This window comes from Argopecten irradians, chromosome 14, assembly GCF_041381155.1.
Source record: "Argopecten irradians isolate NY chromosome 14, Ai_NY, whole genome shotgun sequence".
NCBI classification, from domain to species: Eukaryota; Metazoa; Mollusca; class Bivalvia; order Pectinida; family Pectinidae; genus Argopecten; species Argopecten irradians.
The window spans coordinates 9,383,676-9,402,294 of record NC_091147.1 but is presented as its reverse complement, the minus strand read 5'-3'; the positions used below and the strand labels follow the sequence as shown (position 1 = coordinate 9,402,294).

Here is an 18,619-nt window from a genome sequence, read left to right as displayed (position 1 = left end):
GGTCACACAATATAGGTCATCATTAAGAAATATTGGATTTAAATACGAGTAAGTTCTGAAAATCAAGCAGCTAGAAGCATTTTTGATAATTCAGATTCTATGACCTTGACCTCTTCAGTCCATGGTGCACCACCCTAAGCAATTTGAAGATCCATCAATCCTTGGAGGTATTTTCTGCTCCATTTAGTAACCTGGATTTGTGCGGTTAATTATGAATACAAGGACGATTTATTCATTGACCATCCAAATAGAGCATTACTAATTGCTCCAAGTTTGACCTTGACCTCCATACTCAATAGGTGTCGTACTTGGATCATGGTATATGCACCCATTAGTGAAGTTTGATGAAGATCTGTGCAACGGTTCAATTGTTATTGTTGACCATCCATATGTAGCTATATTTTGTTAAAATTCTCTAAGTTTGACCTTGACCTTTTAACCTATGACCTGCATATTCAATAGGCCTCATCCTTGTACCATGGCACATACACCCACCAAGTTTGATGAAGATCCATATGTAGCGCCATTTTGTCAAATATTTCTCCAAGTTTTGACACACTGACAAACAAACACGCACACACATTGATGATTCGCGTTGCTATATTTCCCTAGCGAGGGGATAAATAGGTCAAAAGGAAATAGACTACATAAATTTTGTGATTGAGATTTTATTGGCAAACTTCAAACACAATGCATCACTCAGATTAATGCTCATACCCAAAATAAAACATTGAATGTTTGCCATAACCCAAATATTATATTTTTTACAGTTTCATGAATGCTAAGTTGGTTTTTTTTTTTTTTAATTGCATGGTGTCTAATTGTCAGGTTATCACTTACAAAAATTAAATAAAGTGTGTATAGTAACGGAAATTTAAAAAAAAAAATAGGGAAGCGGAGAAGTTTTTGTTCCAAATAAGAACATGGTCACATCAAAAGCAGAATAAAAAAAATCCTACTAATACCCATCATAAAACTCAGTATAAAATTGTGTTGGTTTAGGTTATGGCAAACAATATACCGTTTTACCGTCCAACTAGGATTAGCCAGATAACAGAAAATCTTGTAAAATTTCTTAAAGAATTCTCCGATTTTATCAACTCCAGAGATGGGTCAATGGATAAATTTATATTTGATAGACACAACTGGAAAATGAATATAATATTTCTACCTACATAAAATGATGAATAAAACACTATTGATAATAAATATTAATATAGCCTATGCATATGGGAAATCAACATTACAAAGGTCAGATGACTCTTGTGTAAGACAATGAGTGTCCATTGTTCCATTGTCTCGGATAAGAGTTGTCTGCCATTTGCAACGTTAATTTCCCATAGACAATTAAGTTTGTAAATAGCGTTTTTATTTCATTTCATAATATAAAATTTTTATATTCATTTTGCAGTTACGTCTATCAAATTATATGAATCCAACGAGCCATATTCCAATAAAATCGGAAAGTTTTTGAAGAAATGGCACCTATTTTTTCATTATCTGCCTGTAAAAACTTTTTCTAAATTTATATAAAAAAACTTGGTCTAAATTCCACCAATAATAACTTTGAAGACTGACCAGTCTCCTAAAGGCTAAAATATCATTTATCAAAATGGAACCAAAATGAATAAAAAAACCTCTTTGAAACTAAAATATTTTGACCTTGAACTTCAATATACTGTAGGTGTCATCCTTTAACTGCAAGCAACTTACCACCAAGTTTGAAGATCAATGGAACAGTTCAAATTATCTAGTTTGAAATCGCATTGTATTAGTTTTCAATTCCAAAGTCAAATCTGCATCCAAAACAATTGACATTTTGTAGACCAAAGCTTGCTCAATTGTAAAAAGCGTTTCAGATAATCATTTTCAATCTCTGCTGATCTCTAATAAATCCATAACAAGTATTAACAACATTGCTCTAATAAATCCATAACAACATTGAACAATCTCAAATTATTCTTCCATATCAATTATCAAAAAAAAAAATACACAATACTGATACATTTCATATTGCGGAGTAGTGCTTACCATTTATAAAACTAAAAGTCTAATCTGGATCAAAAACAAAAATACAGCAAAACTTACTGTTTGTCCCATTTTGCTCAGAACAGCCGTTTTCTTCGATTATTTCAGAAAATATTCAACAGAATTTCATGTTCTATACATCAATCTGCAGCATTCCATTTGTCGTAACAGCCTACAGAATTTGAAAAAAATCGGATAACAAACAAAAAATGTTCCTTCTTAGACACTAGTAAAAGTTTGTCCCATGACGTCCCTATTACGCCATAATAAGAAATGACGTCAAAACACCATCAATTTTACTAGTGTCTAAGAAGGAAAAAAACTTGTTTGTTATCCAATTTCCTTCAAATTTTGTACGCTGTTACGACAAACAGAATGCTGCTGATTGGTGTATAAATCATGAAATTCTGTTGAATATTTTCTGAAATATCGAAGAAAACGGCTGTTCTGAGCAAAATGGGACAGACAGTAGGCAAAAAACAATTCTACCTTTCCGACCCTGTAAATAGCAAATTGGAACAAAATACTACTTGTATTAAAAGTTAACTTAAAAAATGTTATTTTTTATATTAAATTCCATCCATTTTTCATAAAATGCATCATGGCGAGGCATCAGAATGCTATTGACAAAATGATTTTCTACAGGAAATTAACAATACAGAGGGCAGACAATTCTTATGCGAGACAGTGGTATCAAAAGTCTACGTACTTTACATGTAAGAGGATGAATGTTCATCATTCCCATTGTCCGAATTTGTCTCCGATAAGAATTGTCTGCCCTTTGCAATATTAATTTCTCATAGGCATTTTATTTTGTTAACAATAACCGTTCTTATTTTCACTAAAATTTCACATGATGTTTTGCTTGTATATACTATAGGACATTGGAAAAACTTCTAAATAAAAAAATGTACTCGGTCTCCAATAATGACATTGATCATGCTCATAAAATATTCATCAGAATAGAACCAAAATGGAAAGAAGAAAACGAAATTTCTTAAACTTCAATATACGTACTTCAATATACGTTAGGCGTCATCCTTACACTGTGGTCTAAACAACTTTTAAAATAAGTTTGAAGATCAATGGAAGGCTCAAATTTCCAATTTGAAATTGCATGCATTGTAAATGTTCCAATTTTTTAAGCAAATTCTGCATCCAAAACAATTTACAATTTTGCTCTGAAAAACACTTTTGATAATTACTCTCAATGTGGTATAAACCCATAACAAAAATCTAAAATTATTTTTATCGAAACATAAATTGTTTTCGACATTTTTGGTTTCTAGCACCACTGATGAGTCCTAAATGGATGAAATAGTACTTTATGGTACAGCTCAATTCTCTTTTCGACTTACTGCATCGTTAAAAAATAAATTAATTATAATTAGGTGCAATTCAACTGCGTGTATCTTTTGTACATCGTTTTTTATAAATACCGATACATTTCCTGCTGACAGTGCTGTAATGTATTGTTACCGAGTAGCACTTAACAATTTATAAAAGGCAAATAGCTCTACATCAAAAACAAAAATACAGTGAAACTCAGGCCAAGAATAAAATATTTTATGTTTCACCCAAAATTTTTTGGGAAAACAATGCTGAATCGATAATTCACCGAGATTTGAAAAATTATATGCATCAAATGAAACAGAATGTAACCAGAAACACATATTATCTTTTTGGCCTTCATACTGTAAAAAGTAAAAAACATGATCATTGAGATTCCTTCCAATGAAATTTCATTATATTCATATTTGTAAACCTGTTAATGCATTTCAACTTTCAAAATTTAATATGCCATATTATATTCAATGACATACATGTTATTTGAAATTTCTCTCCTACATTGTATACATATATGTGTCCATCTTTCAATGTTATATGTCAGGATTATTATTTAAACTTTAACATTAAAACAAGCATTTGCTTAAAAATAGCAAATTTGAACAAAATACTACTTGTATTAAATGTCCATCAATTTTTCATAAAATGTGTCATGGCGAGGCAGGTGGCGAGTCATCGGGCAGTGGAGGCAGTGGAGGATTCTCCGGGGGGTCCTCTGGTGGTAGCGGAGGAAACACAGGAGGGTTCACATACGATGTCTGCGCAGGCGAATGCATAGGCAAATTATAGGGCGACGAGTTCAGCATAGGATTCATATAGTTAAAGTTCAACATTGGATTCATGTAGCTGTAGCCAGTATAGGGCGATTGAGGCAAGTTCCATCCCTGGAAAACGGGTTGAGCAAGAGGTTGGAGTTGCGGACCTTGCAATGCCGTCATAGAATAAGATGTTGAAGGTGCTGTCATAGATGTTGAAGGTGCCATCATATATGTTGAAGGTGCCGTCATAGATGTTGATGTGCCGTCATAGATGTTGAAGGTGCCATCATATATGTTGAAGGTGCCGTCATAGATGTTGAAGGTGCCATCATATATGTTGAAGGTGCCGTCATAGATGTTGATGGTGCCGTCATAGATGTTATCAGTGTCGCGGAAGTGACAACTGGAATTGAGGCGGCATTTGTGGCACTCTGAGTCTGACTTTTCCCTTGACGGAGTAAATTTAATATCGTATCCTTGGTGAGGTTTTGTTCATTCGGAATCTTTCCATTGCATGCTATTTTTAAATATCGCAGGTCTTTTTGTAGGACTTGACATCCTGATGAACCGATGTATTTGTCCGGAAAATTTGACTTCAAGAAAGGCCTCAATACACTAATGAAGTAAGTTGTGTTATGTTTGAGAAAAACATCTATCGATGTTTTTTTCTTCATCTATGCTTTTAATTCTTTTCTCCAGATTCAAAATTTCTTTATTAACCTGAAACAGAAAAAGTACAATCAAAACAAATTAAAAATAACTACACTGTGACTGTGAGGGATGTACATCACGTAATCCACTGGAAGTTGACAGATTTGTAGGGGTTCCCTGTGAATATTGTAATATTTTTGACAAATGATGTGATTCCATTTATGCCTCGCATTTAACATGGTCCTGAAATCAGTTACAGTACAAAAAACTTTGGGACGAATTGTCTTAGAATTGTATGAAGTCACGCGGTAAGTGTTGAAAACGTACAAGACAATTACTGTTTGTCCCATTTAACTCAGAACAGCTGTTTTCGGCACTATTTCGAAAAATATTCAACATAATTTCATGTTTTATACATCAATATCCAGCATTCCATTTGTCGTAACAGCGTACCGAAATTGAAGGAAATCGGATAACAAACAAAAAAAATTCCTTCTTGGACATTAGTAAAATTATTGGTGTTTTGACACTGTTTTGTCATTTCTTACTATGGCGTAATAGGGACGTCATGAGACAAACTTTTACTAGTGTCTAAGAAGGAAAAAAAAAATGTTTGTTATCCGATTTGCTTTAATTAGTTTAAATTCGGTACGCTGTTACGACAAACGGAATGCTGTATATTGATGTATAAAACATGAAATTCTGTTGAAAATTTTCTGAAATATCGAAGAAAACGGCTGTTCCAAGCCAAATGGGACAAACAGTAGTCACACAGGTAAACAAAACAACATTGTAAACAAACAGATTCATTTCAAGACAACATGACACTGACAGCTCATTAATCAAATACGTGTTGATCGATATCTCCGGCGATCTTGGAATACATTTTAAATTTTTATAAAATATGATTTTGATTGAGCTGTCTCGATGCCATAGTAAATTTTCGATTTTTGTCATATGATGAACTTGACTCTGCCCTTCATACTTTCTTACAAAAGTAACAATTTACAATGTCAACCTTATTTTTCCTGTTATATTACCGTTTTGAACTCGATGCGAACTTTATTTAGAAACTTTTCATTTGCAAGATTGACACGTCATTTTCTATGACCTGTCCTGTCATTATTGAATGCCTTACTAATGTATTGTGCCAATTTGTGGTTGGGTTGAGGGGCGTTTACTTACTTCTGTAACTGCTGACTTGTGCTCTGGGTGTTTCGTAAGAAGGCCACAGTACTGGAATCCTGTACACTCCTGGAATTTACAGTCCCTATTTCCTTTATTGCCCTTACTTCTATGTCCCTTGTGATGGCACCGGTCACAAATAAATTTTGTGACTGGGTTACCAGGGATGTTTAGAGGCTCAAGTTCCCTCGGGGGAATGGACAAGTCCTTCTGTTCATCCTTCTTGTGCGATAATAAAATTGCCAATGTGGCCTTCTCATCTTTAAGGCGTTCTAATTCAGACAGTATGTGGCCATCACTAGATGAAATAGAACAGTTTGGAGTGGCCATGGGGGGGTCACTTGCTGGACGACAAACTGTCACTGGCACTTCATTATCATTCACATCACACTCAAAGAGTTTTTTGGGTTTTTTAGGTTTCAAATTCACAGGTTCGTCTTCGAAATCAGTCTTTTTCATTTTTTCCCTTTGTTTCTGGAGTTTGGAGGTTTGTAATTTTTTCAATCAGCATTCTCTTGTAGACTATCGGAATTGACATGTTATCGTAGACTTCCTGTGGCCTCAGAAATCGCAATGTTTCGTTGTTGACAACGTCTAATTTAACGAATTCCTCTTTGTATTTTACCAATCCCGGATTGATACCGAGTAGGAATTGATCGATGTCTTCGTGACGTTCGTCCATTTCGAAATATTCCTCCGGAACCAGGAAAATGTCTGCGTTTTGCACAAATCCACGATCCAAACAACACTCAACTGTCTGACTTCACTTTCTGTTTCGCGCCGTCTGTCGACAAGCTCAGCCAATCAACCAATCACAGCCCGTGTTTCAGTGAGCATTCGGTAAATGACCCAAATCTAAAAATAGCCGCGTTGTTAAAAATAGCCACGTTGTGTCGGTAGAGTGTTAGCGTTTATCGCTACACGGTACAGAATTTCTCGCTGTGTTACAAATCAATCGATTGACGGTAAGGAACTTCATAATATTTATCATTCGCAGTTGGGGTGGACCGGGTGTAATATATGTTAAATGATCAGTTTGGAATCAGCAAAGTACTTGAAATAACCTTATGTATTTGTCCTATATATGTAATATGACAGTTTAAACTTCAGAAAATAGCTTACCTGGCCAATTACAATAGCTTCTTCAAATCTATTAGGCCTCTTTGACACACAAGTCTAAAAATAGATTATCCCAAGGATTCCCTCAACAGGGGAACCACTTCCTGTATGTCACTTCCTGTTTGTCACATCCTTTCATATTTCTATGGCCGAAACCAGATAAAAGGGAGACAAACGGGGAGGAGGGTGGGAAATCACATTGGCCAGGTAAGTATTTTCCTAGGAAAAATTGGTTTTGCAAGAAAAACCTCAATTTCGTGATATTTTTGTCTGAAGATTGATCGAACGCGAGTGGTGTTCTTTCGTGTGAACTTTTCAATGGGCAGAATTGAGTTGTGTGGTCTGTCGTGTTGCAAGACTGATAGGCTTTGACTTCCATGCTTCTGCTGACCAGAGCTAGAAGGTCCCTGTTCTGTTGCTCCAGTCTACTTTGATGTGCTTTTCTCTTAAAATAGTGGCTGCCTTGGCACTTAACATTTTATGTCAATCGTAAAATTTGGTGTTGTAGAAGTTACAGATTTCGATGATGTTGTCTTGGTACACATCTAACTCCTGCTGTCTTTCTGAGTAAGTGCTACACATCACATGTTTGTATTTACTGAAGACAAATTCCTGTATAGACAGCTCACGTTTCAATCTTGGGGCTGGTTTAGACAATACGTTAAATTCGTGACTTATGTGTGATTCTGCGGGCAGTCATAGTTTGGTATTAGCAAAGAAGCCAAATTGACATCCTTCAGTAATTTGAGGTTGGAGGGACAGAGATACGATGTCACCATTAGCGATGGAGTCTGAACGAATGTTGACTAGTCTGTTGAAAATTTTCTGGATGTAATTGTAGCTTCAGCACTGTTTGATGAATACCAGTTATCGAGGCCATAGGTTTTTCCCTCACTGTGTCATTTACGGACATGAAACACCGTGTCACATTGTTCAGAGTTGATAACAAAGTCGCTGTATTAATTTGTAGCGTCACTTCCTGTACTTTAGGGCGTAGTGATTTGTGACTTGGTGAAAAAAGTCAGTATTAAATATCTTATCATGTTTTTGATATCTCACAAAATGTTGTTTTTAAACAACATTGACCGTCTATCAGTAGCACTTTTCATAAATAACTCAAAATCAAAATGAAATGTAAAAATATCATATCATAAAAGAAACTGTAGACTAGTGTATTTGGAAAAAAGTCAAATAAAAATCTATCCCCTAAAAAACAAACTTGGGGATTTTATGAAACTATTGATACAAACATTTGACTATAGAGCCAGCACACACAATCTGTCATAACGAGGGATTGCCGTAAGACCAGTCGATTTTCTGGTTACGTTGATGTAAAACGATTTTCTGCTTACGTTAACTATGGCACAATTTGCACTGAAGAGTTTATGATATTCATAAAACTTTTCTGGCCAAACGTTAGCTGTTTCAATGATGTGAGCCATACAATCATCAAGTTCTTGAGACCTATTAGGAAAGCCCTATGTCATGATGCGTTTATAACGTTCGAACGCCACAAAAAATTCATCTAACGTTGAGATTTTTTGCGATTGTTCGTCAGTGTCTTTACAACATATAGAAGGTTCATAATTTGGTATAAGTAAGGCGTTGAGATTTACATCTTTACCGGCTAATATTTGCGTTGTGCTTCTGGGTGAACCAAATCATTATACAAATCAAGGCCGCTTGAATACCAGAAGTCAAGGTGTTTACGTACTGACCTGATACTGGAACGGTGACTTGTGTCGGTAAGTTAGTTGCCACAGAACTTGATAGTGTGTTAACGACTGAGCCTCATAAGCTGACTGCAGCATAAATTCTTTGTGAACAGAGGGTGATTCTGCGGGCAGTCAAAGTTTGGTATTAGCAAAGAAGCCAAATTGACATCCTTCAGTAATTTGAGGTTGGAGGGACAGAGATACGATGTCATCATTATCGCTAATGATGGAGTCTGAATGTATGCCGGCACTGTTGACTAGTCTGTTGAAACTCTCTGGCTGTAATTGTAGCTTCAGCACTGTTTGATGAATACCAGTTATGGAGGCCATAGGTTTTTCCCTCACTGTGTCATTTACAGACATGAAACACCGTGTCACATTGTTCAGAGTTGATAACAAAAGTCGCTGTATTAATTTGTAGCGTCACTATCTGTACTTTAGGGCGTAGTGATTTGTGACTTGGTGAAAAAAGTCAGTATTAAATATCTTATCATGTTTTTGATATCTCATAATATGTTATGTTTTAAACAACATTGACCGTCTATCAGTAGCACTTTTCATAAATAACTCAAAATCAAAAATGAAATGTAAAAATATCATATCATATCATAAAAGAAACTGTAGACTAGTGTATTTGGAAAAAAGTCAAATAAAAATCTATCCTCTAAAAAACAAACTTGGGGATTTTATGAAACTATTGATACAAACATTTGACTATAGAGCCAGCACACACAATCTGTCATAACGAGGGATTGCCGGAAAGACCAGTCGATTTTCTGGTTACGTTTATGTAAAACGATTTTCTGCTTACTGTTAACTATTAGTTTGCACTGAAGAGTTTATGATATTCATAAAACTTTTCTGGCCAAACGTTAGCTGTTTCAATGATGTGAGCCATACAATCATCAAGTTCTTGAGACCTATTAGGAAAGCCCGATGTCATGATGCGTTCATATAACGTTCGAACGCCACAAAAAATTCATCTAACGTTGAGATTTTTTGTGATTGTTCGTCAGTGTCTTTACAACATATAGAAGGTTCATAATTTGGTATAAGTAAGGCGTTGAGATTTACATCTTTACCGGCTAATATTTGCGTTGTGCTTCTGGGTGAACCAAATCATTATAGAAATCGAGGCCGCTTGAATACCAGAAGTCGAGGTGTTTACGTACTGACCTGATACTGGAACGGTGCCTTGTGTCGGTAAGTTAGTTGCCACAGAACTTGATAGTGTGTTTACGACTGAGCCTCGTAAGCTGACTGCAGCATAAATTCTTTGTGAACAGAGGTCAGTGTCTTTACAACATAAGAAGTACATAATTTGTTATAAGTAAGGCTTGAAGATTTTACATTTTTACCGGCTAATATTTGCATTGGTGCTTCTGGTGAACCAAATCATTATAGAAATCTGAGTCCGCTTGAATACCAAAGCGGGTGTTTTACGTACGGACCTGATACAGGAAACGGTGCCTTGTGTCGGTAAGTTAGATGCCACAGAACTTGATAGTGGGTTTACCGACTGAGCCCTCATAAGCTGACTGCAGCATAAATTCTTGTGAACAGAGGTTTGTAGGGTACACAGACGTTTGCCTGATTGTTTCATGGACTCCCATTGATTGCAGGCATAAACATGATAGTATTGACAAGCATGCTCTTTCATGTTGCCGGAAATGGTAGTAAACGTCGGCGCTTACCAATGAGTTGACACAGCGGCCAACGGTTCGCTGGCTCTGTCCCTGTTGCATAAAGGGAGATGTTGGTATTCACTATCCCTCAAAATGTAAATCTGGTTCTAGTTTTGATAAAATTTCTCCTTGTCCGTAGAAATTTGCACCATGGTATACTGCCGGCCATTGTGACGATTTTCCGCTTTCACTTTCACTTCTTGCTTTGTTAGCATGCTAGCAGTGGAATGATTTCGTTAGCATTGCAAGTCGTGGTATTTCTTCGTCTGGCATTAATGTTATGCATAATCTTTTGTAAATCGGTTGTGACTTAAATTTCCCGAAATAATAATCCCACTTCTTGTATTGCATTCTTAGTACAGCTTTTCCTCATAACTGACTGTTGCGGTAGGTCTACTTTCGCTGGGTTTAAACGACATCTAATAGGCGTTCATGCCATTACGATCCATTGATATACAAAGAACTGTTTCTCAAGAAAAACCCTTTCCAAAGTGACATACAAATGTTTTAAAGATCTACCCAACACTGACTGCCGACAGATGCATCAAAATGATATGCATTATTTGAACAATAATTGGTGTTTAGCATGGAGGTTTAGGCCAACAGGAATGTCGTTTATGTAGTAAAGAAATAAACTAGGTCCCGAGGAACCCGACTCCCTGGGGCACACCGGAGTGGACTTTGACATAATCAGACACTCCTCCCCCGTCAACCGATAAACCATCTAGCTTTCTACAACGAAGAAGCCAAAATTCTCTAACCATGTGACAACGTTTCCTCTTATATGCCCATAAGAGATTTAATTTAAGGATGAGGAGGGAGTGATCCTGACCTTTGTCACAAGCCTTTGTCGAGAGCTCCAGGATGGAGGATATCAGTCTGATTTCCCTCATCAAGGTTTCTTGATACATCATCAATAATTCTATCAACAGACTTTCGCATGAACGACATTTTGCGTGTTATATATGTGAAGAATAACATCTTATTGTATTATAGGCGCGGTGACACATACAGAACTTTTAACGAAGGTGGTGAAAATTTTGGCCAGCGATGCATTTCATTCCTGGTGTTTTTATATAGTATATAGGGGTATTTTTTAATATACGTATACTATATATTATTGACAGAACGTCAAACTCCTGTGAATCACCTCAGCAGCGTCCTTCCCCAAGCGGTGATTCGGAACCACATCACTACCATAGAAGGGTATCTACATTGCGCGATATTAACTGTCACATCAAGAGATAAAATGTTTAGATATTTTAAAAGTGTATGTTATTTTGTAGATTTTTAGGTATTATTGCTAAAATAAAGTTTGATGTGGTATAAAATGCATTTTTGATTATTTTATTTATGATACCATGGGGAACTATATTATATCTGGAAAATATCCGCTGCGATGTGACCGTCTGTGACCGTCTTTACATTTGTCACGCAAACTTTCTTTACAGTCGTTACAATACCAGTTGACATAACATCACCCGTTTCGTCACGTGTTGGTCACGTGCACTTGGGACTTGCGTATGGAACGTATGTTTGTCATCGTAATTTGCATTAATACCTTCCCGTTCTCATCGGTACATTTGTACAACAAACAACAAACATGATACAAAACATGATACACACGATTATAGTCGCCGTTTTAGGTACGTAGCTACCGCCTCTCGAACTTTTGTATCCATCGTTATCTGTGTTGTACTAGATAACCCCCATTATCTGTTTTAAATATTCAACATTTTCCGTTTTCAACATTTAACATTATCTGTTTTGTTGTTCTATCAACAATCCGGGATCGACATAGAGGACCAGTGAGGAAAAACAATTCACATTGGGGGAAGAAAGTCAAGAAACTACTTTAAAGTGTCATTTTGTTGTCTAATTCTCTTGACTGTAAATAAAATGTGAATAAAAGACTATGTATGGTAATGGCTTTTTTGGCTCCTAAATCTACAAAATTTCAAATTAAGTATTTTGAAATTAAGTTGCTGCGTTTGAAATATTGAATATGCCCCTGATAAAAACTTAATATTTTTGTTGACAGAAAATATGTTTTTGCTATATAATCATGGTAACTTTGCATAAATTATGCAAATTTGAAAATTTGGTCAATTTTGCCATATATTTTGATAGTATTTCTTTTAAAAGCAATTGAACGCAACCTAGAACAAACTTAATATTTTAAGGGAATTTGCAGACACGAAGAATACATCATTTTGAGAAATATTAAGCTTGTTCTAGAATGCGCTCTATGTTAACTAGATGAAAAACTGCATAAAAAGGCCAATTTCGATGAAATTTTCCCATTTTTCATAATTTATGTGTAATAAAAATGGTTGCCATGGCAACTAGAACTGCTATATTACCTAATAGCACTATCAAATATGTCAGGTATGTAGTTAATATTTCAAATGCAAGATTAACATCTTAAAATAACAGACAAAAATAGCGGATTTGGGGGCCACAAAAGACCCTTACCATACCTAGTCCTTTGTTGAAATTGAAATTGAAAGTGTTATTAAATTAATTTGAATAAGGTTACAAACAACCCGATAGTGATGTAGCTTGTTATATAGGTTATATTCATAATTCCTATATATTGGTATGACATGTACTTATTTCCTATATTGTTACACACTGTGTTTTCCCTAGCGTTATCACATATTAAATAGAGGTTTTTTTCAGTATAGAGACATCTATTCAATGATATAAACGTAACATTCAGGAATACTTAGTATGCGTACTTTGACCAATAAGAGTTATTCCTCTTGCACTACGTTAGGTAAACGTATTGTCCATTGTTATCTGTTTCTCTACTGATTATGTTTGATTGTAATGAGACATTTAATTAGCAAGAATTGCTTACAACAACTAATGATAATTTGATATTTATTTAATTTGGTATTTAAACGGAAGAATTTTATGTCTTAAAATTGCAATATGCAAATGAGTGTCACCAATGCTTAATACTCCATACACAAAATAAAATAATGAAATATTACTAAAGTAGGGATTTTTTGGATGGTTTGGCTGTTTAAAGTCATGAGTTAGGATTATAACTTGGTGCTAACCGGGTATCATCTGCGTTTGGGACCGGCCACGACGGACTACAAATTGTTGATTAGATGTTTGATGAAAGGTGTATATATGTAGTTTCCTTTGTTTCTCTATTTTAATTTCAGTATTATTAAGCATAATACAAACCTGAAAGTAAAAGAAACAAAATATTAATTGTACGGATATATAAACAATAAATGTAAACAAATACAAAAAGTGTAGAGTAAACATGACACTTATTTTCAAAGATGATCTGCAGGGTGAAAGGGTGATAACTTGTAATACAAAATGTCACGTCGTATGTCTAAGATAAGAAAAAAAATCAATGTTTTCTTGTTCCTGGGGGTTCTAATGCATAGTTGAAAAGGAAAAAATCGTATTCATAAATCTCCTGAATTTTAGCGATTGTGTCTCGTTTAACGTTACGGTACGCCCCGACTAAAGAATGCTGTCTCTGGCGCGTCATCTGTTTGGGGGTCAAAGGTCGATTTAGAAACTCCTCATACACAATGTTGACCAAGTCCTCATCATTGATTCTTCCCACTTTTAACTTTCCATTCTTCATTGTCAGAAACCTTTCCCTAGGAAATTCTGAAACCGGATGGATATATCCGCGAATTTGAAGTGATTTCCACGTCTTTTCCATTAAATCTAACACTTTTGGACATTCACTTTTAAAACGTCTGTGATCGTACATTGTTGTTCTAATTAGAGACATCACTTCATTTTTATTCTCTCTTTCAGTAGATATGCTGTTTTTAATTTCAACTATTTTGTTGTCGGTGAGATTTATTCGGTCAAGTATGTAGTACATGTCGCTATCTAAAGTTTCCGTGTTACACACGAAATCGTACCCGAAACGGCATGGATCACAACCCTTAGACACCGGAAGCCAGTGTTCATCAAATTCATCGCGTTCCGCCATGGCAACCACTTGGTCAAGGAATCCTTGAAAGGAAATGGCGTATCCGCACGGTTCCTCTTGTGTTTGATATAAACGTGATTGCAACGCTAGTCCGAATTTCTTGTTTAATTTCCCTAAAAGGAATACTTTGTCAATGTAGGCCGAAAACAGTCTCGTGTATGGGTCACGAGACACGATGGCGGTAAACGGTTTATGCTTCTTTCGAGCTTTTAACATAAAATCTTGGTCATATTGGTAGGCCCCATTATGTACCTCATATCGATCCATGGTAAACGCCTTCACGACTGATAGTTTCGGCTCCAAAGCAAAGAAGAACTTGGCCATGAAGGTACATCCAGTCTTTGGTGCCTTACACACACCAAATTTGACTGATTTTGAGTAGAAAAAAGTTCGAGTGATGTCCTCATACCTCACCTTGTCCTTGTCCCTTTCTTTAAACCTTTTACACCAGATCTGTAATGTCTGTTTCCGAGTCCGCATTTCTATTGTTTTCTTGTCCGTGACGGAATGATGCTGTCCATTGTTCTGTGTAGCAGACTCCGGAGTCTTGACTTCATTGTTTGATGTTGTTGTAAGTCCTCTTGGTTTCCTCAAAGCGGCTTTTGCATCTACAAAATTAAAAATAAGAGTAGTTATATAGTTTCACATATACCATTACAGTCAATGTTAAAATCAGCTTAGCGCATTGGTTATATTTATAGCTATTACGAAAAATGTATTTTGTAGGAACCAACATCATGTTGTTATGATGAAGAGGAATGATGCTAGTAGACAATCGACCTGCATCTTAAGCCTTGTTTTTGTTAGTTTAAAGATAAAACGTCAGTTAAACAGTTTATCACTAGGCGCCATATCAAAACATATATAATCACTGTAAATTTTTTTATGCCTATTCATCATGTTTTTATTTATTGACTCCCTCGTCATATTTGAAGGATTGTTAGATGTAAAAAATGATTCGATATTCATTGATTTACTGATTTACTGATTATCAATTTGAAAATTGACGCACAGAAACAGCGTTTTATGCATAATGGGAATACCATGCATATAAAATAAATGTATGGCCTTTTTGTATAAAACCTTAATTTAGATCAAGTTTGGTATGCCGATATGGCTAGTGGTTCTCTTGACTTTGTTAACAAACCTTAAAAGATCTAACTTGATCTAGTTTCCCATCAAAATATTAATTCAATGGATTAGGTGATTTAATTATATAAAAAAAACCTGTTTTACTTCGTAAACGTTACCAGAGGTGAAAATATAGAGAAAACTTTTAGCAGTTTCTTTTGTTCTTTTTTGTGATCATTATTATTTCAAGTTTCGGTTTAAGGAAATCGTCAAAACGTTTAGCTCGTTTCAACGTCGCTGAAACGTTCATGAAAATATATGTTATTAATGTAATATCTTTTGATTAAATCACAATTTCACAACTCGAATCACCAAATGAAATACTATTAGAAGCTTTATTTATGATACATTGATAAGTAATTATGAGGTAAGAGAGCGTGCAGCAGGTATATTTAATAGACAGAATTATGATAACATATCCATAATTATCTGTCTCCATTGAAATCGCCTTACCTAGAATCGCCATAGCATACCATACAAAGATGATTGACATCCCAATTGTGTAGAATAAGAAGGAGGATCGCCGTGGCATCCTGTATAGGCAGCTCTCAGTGTTTCTGTCACGAGAAATAGCCGACATGTTTAACATCGTAACATGTAGCTATTACAATGGCGGCTATTTTATTTGTTAGGACATTTAAATGAAGGGCGATGTTTTTGTTAATAAGTATGGTCAGTATGATAAATTAGCAACGCAATGAGTATGATTATTGGGGCATTGGCCTCCTTACTTGTAATTTTAACTTTTTGGCTATGCATTTTTGTAGTAAGTATTAAAGATTAATTGCATTTGAAGCGTTTATTTCGTATTTGATTTACAAACTAGATGTTTACAGTTTTAAATTAAACGATTGAGAAATACTTAATAAACTGATGATATCAAGAACTATATCTAAGTCATGTAATTGTTACAATTAAAAGTTGATAATGATTTAATTATTTTGATTAAATACGATCATATAAAGCAGTTGAAAGTCTACAATAACCACCACCAACAACAGACGAATAGAATTTATCGCAATATGTTGAGTATTAAGCTTACTATGATAAAAACATGATCCATTAACAAGTACCTTGAGCACCAGACACAGCTGACTGCATTGTTTTAGTACTGCTGATTTATAAAGGACAGACACGGCTCACTGCATTGTTTTAGTACTGCTGATTTATAAAGGACATAAATGATACAATCTGTTTCAACTGCTATTTTAAACAACTCGACAATGGTCTAGTTTAAACATCTTATTGGTTTTAGTGCCCCAACAATGTATGGATTAAAATATCAGCTGATAACGTTAAAAAGAACAAATTTCATTGTAGTTGAATAATATTAAGGTCAATCAATTAAAATCTATAGATATGATTTCAAACATGTAAAACAAATGATGTATTGTGACATTCAAAGTTTGTTGATATAGTATTACAAATATCCTCACATTGTTTTATCTATGTTTGAAAGATTGTAAATATGATTAATATAAAATGACTCGTGATAGAGTTTAATTTGTATGTGTATACAAATATATAAATACACTTTTATACAAACCTCATCAACAGTTTATAAGTATAAGTTTATAATGTTATTGAATTTACTATAATATTTGCGATTTTTTAGGATGGGATTTTATGTTATATCAAACTTCGAGCATGATTACATGCGTTCAAGTAGCAGGTCACATCGAAACCGATATCGGACCTGTGTTTGTTATCATTTATTGAATATCGATACCGAAATAAATTGATTATCGGAAACTGGCAACATATAACGACGTGTAAACGATGAATATATTGAGATTATATAGTTTCAACACTATATTAACTAATGACCGATATAAAAAAAAAAAAAAAAATAGCTTTAAGCGCAATTGCATTTTTGGTTTCTGATTCCTCGTTTCATAATGATGTATGTTATATATGATTGTGATGACTTTGTTTAAGAATAATAAGTGAATACTCACCAAGGATAGATGTCCTAACCATATATAACATACAGATACACTATTATGTCAATGTGTAACAGTCTATATAACTGAGAGTACATCGTATGTATTGAGATGTTAACCATAGAACACAGATAATGGGAGTGCTGTCGCAGTAATGTATGGTAAAGAGTACTTATTGTATAGTATAGGAGTGCTGTCGCAGTAATGTATTGTTAACAGTACTTATTGTATAGTATTGTCATCTTAACGTGAATATTGTATCAAACCAGTTGTTAAAGGAAACATGTAAAGTTTATGAAACTAAGTATTTAATGTATAATTACAAAAGAAATATTTAAACCCTAACATTTTTTTTCTGTGTTATCTTCAGGGTGCTTTATGATGAAGCATTACACTTCATTATGTTGTCTAAATGAATTCGATCGGCTTTGACCTTCAAGGAATCTAAATGAAATATAAAGAATATAAAGGCCAAAACTCAAATTAAACATATTTGATTTGCAGATATTTTAAAAATAAATAACTAACGTAAAACTAACAAGAAGAGCATGCTAACATAGGGGGTAATGGTATACACACCTATATATTTTACTGTTAGATAGTCGATATAAGGAACAAGAGTTGTCCCCCCTGAGGCGGACTATTACAGCTATATCGGTCGATACGATGTGTTCGATATTTTGTAAAGTCCATTTAGAGGACAAAATGTACAAATGTACAATACAAACATCCATTAACACACGACAGACTACCGATGAACAGTTGTGTGGGAGGTCGTTATCAAATAGTCTATTGGCTATTTATTTACTTATTTCATCGTTTCTAAATACATATTCTCATCAGTCTCCCTTAAGTGTGTTTTGTTCTATATTAACATAAAATCTATTCAAATTAATCCTTATAATTCAATTTACTAAAGATAATCTCTTCAATATACAAAAATCATTTTGGGACTCTTTTGTCTATGAAATCATTACGCCGTCATCTTAGCCAATCAGAAGAAACGTTATAAACGGCGACGCCATTTTTTCCTTTATGGGCTGATAAAGTAAATTTTTAAGGCAATGAAAATGCTCGT

General features: G+C 34.7%; 1 protein-coding gene and 1 pseudogene across 1 annotated transcript; one reads left to right on the top strand and one right to left on the bottom strand.

Annotated features, from left to right (window-relative positions):
* Positions 1-18,619, top strand: part of LOC138308258 (uncharacterized) — a 465,904-nt pseudogene that overhangs the window by 44,361 nt on the left and 402,924 nt on the right.
* LOC138307713 (carbohydrate sulfotransferase 9-like) lies at positions 12,759-16,184 on the bottom strand. Its single transcript, XM_069248554.1, has 2 exons — positions 16,052-16,184; positions 12,759-15,075 (listed from the first exon to the last, which is right to left on the bottom strand). The coding sequence occupies exons 1-2, from the start codon at positions 16,176-16,178 to the stop codon at positions 13,865-13,867; spliced, it is 1,338 nt and encodes a 445-aa protein (XP_069104655.1). The 5' UTR covers positions 16,179-16,184; the 3' UTR covers positions 12,759-13,864.